The 7,525-nt window shown below is 44.9% G+C and overlaps 1 protein-coding gene across 1 annotated transcript; it reads left to right on the top strand.

Annotated features, from left to right (window-relative positions):
* The first annotated feature begins 468 nt into the window (after positions 1-468).
* On the top strand, positions 469-6,944 carry LOC112452068 (sterol regulatory element-binding protein cleavage-activating protein). The gene is made up of 13 exons (XM_025012093.1): positions 469-997; positions 1,320-1,505; positions 1,588-1,821; positions 2,076-2,256; positions 2,448-2,593; positions 2,667-3,759; positions 3,844-4,114; positions 4,194-5,260; positions 5,345-5,504; positions 5,636-5,819; positions 5,904-6,043; positions 6,143-6,354; positions 6,443-6,944. Exons 2-13 carry the CDS (start codon positions 1,390-1,392, stop codon positions 6,620-6,622), a joined length of 3,984 nt encoding a protein of 1,327 aa, XP_024867861.1. The 5' UTR covers positions 469-997; positions 1,320-1,389; the 3' UTR covers positions 6,623-6,944.
* The last annotated feature ends 581 nt before the right edge of the window (positions 6,945-7,525 follow it).

Below are 7,525 nucleotides of genomic sequence, written 5' to 3'. Positions count from 1 at the left end.
ATCAGCCGTCACCGAGCTGACCGAGCCAGTTTCGCTCTCTTTTCCCTTCCATCCCTTCTCGGTCGGCCACGTGTGCGTTCGGCGACGCACCTGGCGATTGGCCACGCGCCGGGGGCTCGGCCCGGGTTGGGCAGGTTGGGCTCTCCTCGATTCAAAAATAAATCAACCCGGCGGGACCCGGCCTCGCCGTCGGCCAGTGCACTCCGGATCGACTGGAGGACCTCAGGGGGAAAGGGGGAGGGTCGTCCGCGGAGACATTTGCCAGCTTATCGCGCGCGCGAGGATTGAGGAATGTAAGCGGAGCGAAGAAGCGGAATACTAATCGTCAACATCGTCATCGTCGTCCGCACGCTACGATCACGTCCAGGCGCGCCGCCGTCACGCGTCACGCTCGCTCGTCCCTCTGCTCGCCGGGATTTTTGTTCCGCTGACCGCTCTCTCGCCCGCTCGAGCGAGTTGGAGCGAGTTTACGCGAGCGGTGACGCACGGCCCGCGACGCACGTGCGGGCGCAGCGATCAGCGATTCGTACGAGCGCGCCGCGGAATCGATCCCCCAAGTAGCGGCGCGTCTTCCTCCACCTCTCCCCCGCCGCCGTCGCCACGGTTTTTAACGCGGCCTTTAATGCGCCGCAAAAACGAGCGCGCCGAACATAACCTCCGACGCGGTACCGTGCACGCGCCGCGCGGCGTAGTTCCTTTTTTTTTGTTTGCCTCCCGGCCGGGATTTTATCGCGCGTTAATTATATTTTTATCGCTCGTCGTCCCGACTCCAGTGCTCGTCCGCCTCTGTCCGCCTCCGCGCGCGCGGCGAAGCGCGAGACCGAAAGAGGGAACCGAACTGCGCACCGTCGTCGTCGTCGACCGTCGTCGTCAGTCGTCATCGAGGACGTCGCGATCGTGCCCCGCAGGAAACGATCGATACTTTCAAGCCTTCCTGGACTGGAGCGTCGCATCGTGCGGGAACGTGGACGATGATGCGGGATGGTTAGGGGATACCGTAAGTCGAGAGCCGTGCTGCGTGTAGCGAGACGTGAACTGGCGTCCGCCGCGCGAATTTTGGAGAACGCCTCTTCGCTCGCTCGCGGAGGCCGGAGAATTCCGTTATCGCGCCGTTCAAAACGGCGCCGCGAATTAAATATCTGGGGCGTAACGACGCACACGCACTCCTCCGGAGTTGCGTAACGACGGCGATAATCGATGAGAAAAACACGCGGCGCCTTTTTGTTCCCTCTAACCTATCTCTCTCCGCGCCGCGCGGCGTATCATGTGTCACGGCTACCGTGTCGATACTTAGATCGCCTCGTGTTGGATGTTGCCAGGTCAGTTTAGGGGCGGCACGGCGGCCTGCAATCGGGGGATGTCGTACGGACGGCGCAGCACGTAGGTGAAATGTCTCGCAGTCTGCCGGACAGGGTGGCCGGGGTCTACTATGCCCACGGCCTATTCTGCTCCTCCCATCCCATCGCCGTACTCTCGCTCGCGATATCGGTTCTCTTGCTATGCTGGTGAGTTTACCCTTTTTTCATCCCGATACCTGACGCCTCGAGTAGATCCACAGCGAGAGACTGATTTGTCCGATTGTCGCAGCTACCCGCTTGTCAATCTACCCATGCCGGGCAATGCCCCGAAAACCCTGATCAACAACACTGTCCTACCGGCGAACGGCACGGAGACCTCGGTGCTCTACGTCCAACAAGTGGTGCTGAGAATCGGAGTGATGCCGTGGAACGAGGACCTGACGCTGATGGACGCCTTCAGGGGACCCCTCTACGAAGTGTTCAATCTCTTGGAGATCATACGGAACTATCAGCATCCAGAAACGTGAGTGCACCATCCAATTGGTGTCGATAACTCATACACGACAGCAAATAAGATGTTAATTAAGCTATTTGCTTCTGAGGAGAGTCTTACATGTCCAACTTCTTTTTTAAGACGTTTAGATACATTCAAAAATTGTTTTATGTAGCGCAAGATATACGGAAAACAGTATACTTGTTGTTAAAAGAAATACAAAAAGAATTGATCATTTTGCAAGGCACCTGTTCTTTAGAATAATGATGTGATCTGACTTTTAGATTGAAAACACTTGGCCAGGTGTGCCTGCACATTGAAGCGGTGAAGAAAAGAAACGGCAAGAAGGCCGAGGTTTTGCCGGAGTACAACTGTCTTGTTCTGTCGCCCGCAAATCTCTGGCAACAAAGTATAGAGTTATTCGCTCAGGACACAAACCTCATTAATACAATATTTTCGTATCAGGTAAATACACAATTATGATATTACGAAACTGTAATTAGTGCAATTGTTCTGTATGAAGTAGTCCCATAGATCACATTATTTTTTAATGTAACGAAACAGATAAAGCATTCTTTTCATTTTGTTAGGTTAGTCTTATCTTTAGTGTGAGACGAAAAAAAATGGTTAATTTGTTTTTATCTTTATTATTACAGAATTTTCAGAGGGGAAAAATAAGTCTCGCGGAAGTGATGTTTGGAATGAATTTAAAGGAAACAGGAGTGAAACGGTATCCCGCTCGAGTTCGTCAGAGAATCCTCCAATATGCCGTAACCATTTATTTGAAGAAATACGATCAGGAGTGAGTTCATATAATTCGTTATTTTTTAATTCATTATTGTGATTATATTAACGTACATGTTATTTACTTGTAGATTCATAAAAGGATTGCAGCACCGACTGAGAACCTATTATCCTCTGCATCAAAACGCCGACAACGGCACGGACGTTGATGCGCGCGGTGAAATATTGAATATCTTCTATCCCGGTGAATTCAATTACAGTGAATTCTTCCCGCTGATGATGACTTCCCTAGCCTTATTTTTCTACGAGTACTTCCAAGTGCGGAAGATAGAACTGGTAAAGTCTAAAATTGGCATTGCATTCAGTGCCAGCGTGACGGTGATGGGCTCGCTGTCAATGACCGTGGGTGAGTGTTTCTTCTTCGGTCTAACACTGAACATGAGTGCCAAGGAGGTGTTTCCGTACTTGGTGATTATCTTCGGACTCGAAAACGTTCAGGTGTTGACTAAGAGTGTCGTCAGCACGCCCGCCCAATTGGACGTGAAAATACGCGTCGCTCAGGCTTTATCTAAGGAGGGATGGTCCATTACGAAGAATCTACTCACCGAAGTGACGATCCTGACTATCGGGCTATTCACTTTCGTCCCTGCTATCCAGGAATTTTGCATATTTGCCATTGTTGGACTGCTGAATGACTTTTTCCTGCAAATGGTATTCTTCTCGACGATCCTGGCGATCGACATCAGACGAACGGAGCTGTCCAACGAGAATTCCAAGTTTCACCTGTCGCACATTCAGACATCGCGCAGACAACAGTTTACCACCACCATTACCAACAGGAAGCCTCATATATTCCGCTCCAAGTCTCATCCGAGATTGAACGGTCTGTCTACCGGCCCGACGAACGTTATCGCTCCGAATACGCAGAATACTCACACTCTGGCAAAAATCCCTAAGCGTTTAAGACTGGTGCATTTCTGGGCGCGGACGCGAATTTTCCAGCGCGCATTTATGGTAGGGATGGTCGTGTGGATCAGCATGACCATTAACGATTCTGGTATCATCGAGCACATAATACACCTTAGCGAGACGCTGAAGCCAGAAACTGACATTGACGGATATACGGTGGACAAGCCTCAGTCATTAAACTATGTCGAGCTAAATACGGCAACACCTATGTCCATATCGCCCGCAACCATAGCCCCGATTAATTTAAATGAACAGGTGACTTTCATTTCTAATGGGCAAAACGTTCTCGTATTTTTTTTTATAGCCCATATATTTAAAAATATATATATATCTTTTTAGGCTCTAACTAATAACGCAACAGAGGAATTAAACAAGTTAAGACCTACGGATTTCCCGCCTTGGAATAGCTTATCACTGTATCATTGGTCTTCGATTCTCTCAATGTACAATGTGTCGATTGCCGGTGGTCGAGTGACTATATTACCGACGATAAAGTTATCGCACGCAGTGAGCCCGCAATTAGCAAAACAAATTAGTAACCCAAATGACATACAACACTTTCAGTGGCAGAGTCTCGCTACCGCCGCGCTCGATCCTCTAGATTTTTCAGGTTTGGCTCTTTCAGTTAAACGTTACGAAAAGTTGGTTATCGAATTTTCAACCTTTTTACGCTTCCTTTTATTTTTTAGATATGGAAGTTCCGTCGAGATCGGAAGGGCGCGTATTTAATACGGATGCGCCTTTTGTACCGTCGAGTCCGATGGAGATATTTCTGGCGGCTCTGCTGTGTCTTATTAGCGTGATCGTGGTCGCTTATACGATGGTCGTACTGTACCGTTGTATCTGCACGAGAAATTACGCGGAGTGGCGAGCCAGCTGGCACCAGCAAGAAAAGACGCACGACTCCGTAACTCAGTTAGTGCTGGAGGCGGTGCCGCTGGTTTTGGAAGGTCATACTCAGGAAGTGGAATGTATCGCGACGGACGGTAACACCGTGGCTAGCACGTGTTTAGCGGGACACATCAGGATATGGGATTCGACGTCCGGCGAGCAATTGGCGCATATCGATAGACGACAATTCTTCAGCGGTCCACAGAAAACGTTGAGTCAAATGTCGCCGGATGCCGACGAGTTGATGTCGGATTACGAAAGCGGCTCGCCACCTTCCAGAGGGGAAATGGAGGCGGCACAGTCGATGGGATTTTATTCACCGGCCTCGGCGATGTATCAGGGAAAGCTATCTCCCGCTTACAATATGCGAAGGGTTAATAGCAACAATAACAACAACCACAAAAGACGGTCTATAGGGACCATGTTGGATTACGATTATCAAATCAATGAGCTCGGTAGCGACAGCAAGCAGAAGCTATTACGTCGAAGCTTAGGCAGTGCTTACGATCTTCCCGATCTGAAACCGGCGATCAACATCAAATTCTCAACCATAAAATATACACCTTCGCAAAAGAATTATGATCAAGGCTTCGACTTCGGGGACCGATATAAAGTCTTATTCGAGGAACACAATAAGTCGATCGAGGAGATGCAAAAATCTAAAACCAGGGAACAAATGAGCGTTTTTCCCGGAAGGTCAAACAATTTAGTTGGCAGCACGTCCTCCATAAATACCGATCGTACAATACAATCGTCGCACATCATATCGGCGATTTGGTGCATGGATTATCAGGAAAATCTCATAGTAGTGGGATGCGCTAATGGCAGTCTCGAATTCTGGGAGGGTACGACCGGTAGATTCAAGGTGAGACACGAATAATCTGAGTGAATGTATTATTAAACGTAAATTAATTCATTCATTTAATAATTTTTTTTCTTCTTTACTCAGTGTCTCTTCGATGATGGATCGGGACTTGGAATCTCCGCAGTTAAACTCATCGGTAGCAGAGTAGTGGCAGCTAAATTGAATGGAGCTGTCGACTTTTTGCAACTTGAGAGTTACAGCGAAGGCCAGCAGATTGATTGGGGCTTTACATCTTACAGAAGAAGTAAATAATATAAGATAATGGCTCATGAATCTATTATGATAATGAATTTATTTCTATGTTATATTGTATATAAATAACAAGGTTATTTCTTTATTAAAATATATTCACGTTTAATTGACCTCTTATTTTAGCGCATGTGCGAACAGGAAGCGCTGGTTCGCCCATGGATATAAATAACACCATGCAAACAGAGGAAGACCTGCGCTGCATGAAAATTGGCTCTTATAGAGCGCATCAACAAGCGATCACTGTTTTAGATAGCGAAGGCGGGCGTGTATTAACAGGCAGCCAGGATCATACTTTGAAAGTATACAGGTATATATGTATATATAGTCTAATATACTCCAGTTTGCTTTTTCTAAAAATTGTTCATGTATTTACTATTTTTATATTATCTAGGCTAGAAGATCAGCTGCCTCTGTATACGCTTCACGGACATAGCGGTCCGATATCGTGCCTCTTTATTGATAGAATAAGTCCCATGACATCCGGTAGTGGGTCTCAAGATGGATTATTGTGTGTGTGGGATCTTTTGACAGGTAAACACCTCCGCCCCTCTCATTTCAACAAATATATTTGGTAATTTATTATAATTGTTATGTCTCCTAATCTAATGCTTTTATGTAATATTCTTATAGGAGCATGCATGTATAGTATTCAAGCCCACGATGGTGCTGTAGCCGCTATCACATGTTCAGTGTCCTATGTGATAAGCATCGGAACAGATGAAAAATTGTGTGTCTGGGAACGCTTTCAAGGACACTTATTACATACTTTGCCGGCACACAAAGTAGCTTATAGCTTACAATTAGTGATGTTGACGCATCATCTCCTCATAACTAGTAATCAGGTATATATATATACATATATAAAACTGATTCTCTTAAATATTTATCGATACACAAAAATAAATCTCGATCTGACCGTTAATGTTTCAGGGATCATTAGTAGTCTGGGACGTAAGAACGGGCGAGCCAGTGCGAGAAGTAAGATTGGGTCATAAAGACAGCTGCATTTTCGTGAAGCAAATGTTGGCGTTGGGAGACAGCGTCGTTTGCGACTACGGTCGGCAATTGAGAATAGTCAGATTTCCATTGGTCTCTGATAAACTGGACTAAGTTGTTTGCGCGTGTACATAGGCGTTTTTTTTCCTTTTAATCTAACATTATTTGAAGAAGTGTCTTATGTTATTAGTTACTACGTTTACGCGAGCGTTACTTCTGTAGTTTACGCAGAGTATATTATTGTAAGTTACTACAAAATCCCGTTTACGCGAAGAAATTATCGTAAGTTACTACAGAAGTAACGCTCGCGTAAACGTAGTATGTGAATCTTGGAAACTAGATTTTTATACAACATATATCGCGTGTATATTCTAAAGAGTGATGTATATTTTCGATGTAAGTTTATGTTATATTATAATACACGTCTTCACGGGAATATATTTTTTAACCGACGAAACACTATATACATAAATAACCACATCTTCGATTTTTATGCCGCGAATCATAGACATTAATGGCGTTAAACACCAATTGAAAAGATTGAAGAAATGAAGATTGTATAGTTACATAGACAACGGTACGTTCTATTCAGTTCTTCTTATTTAATTTAATTAAAGATCATTTAGATTTCCGAACTCTACAACATCAAACAACTCGAAACAATTTTAGCATGCGTTTATTTAATACTTTGTAACATGCATAGTGGCTGTGCTTCATTTTTGAACGTTTATTAGTTTTTGTTATGTAATATAAAAGCGCTTAATGTTTTATTTAAACGTTTTTAATCTTTTTATAGTAAGTAACATCGTGATAACATACATGCATTTGTAAAACCGATGTTGTTCTCTAATGCAGAAGCGTTAGTTATATTCCATGAAGTGTTTAACAATAATTACGGTAATGACGCAAAAGTAATATTGCATCTTTATAATAAAAAAACCGTAAGTGAGTTTGAATATTTGCATCTAACAAATGAATACTAGTTATGGAATTATGAAAAAATTCGTTTAAAAATTT

Source organism: Temnothorax curvispinosus, unplaced genomic scaffold (assembly GCF_003070985.1).
Source record: "Temnothorax curvispinosus isolate PA1 unplaced genomic scaffold, ASM307098v1 QBEX01002923.1, whole genome shotgun sequence".
Taxonomy (NCBI): Eukaryota; Metazoa; Arthropoda; class Insecta; order Hymenoptera; family Formicidae; genus Temnothorax; species Temnothorax curvispinosus.
Note: the sequence above shows the minus strand (reverse complement) of the source record. Positions and strands in the feature narration are given on the sequence as shown.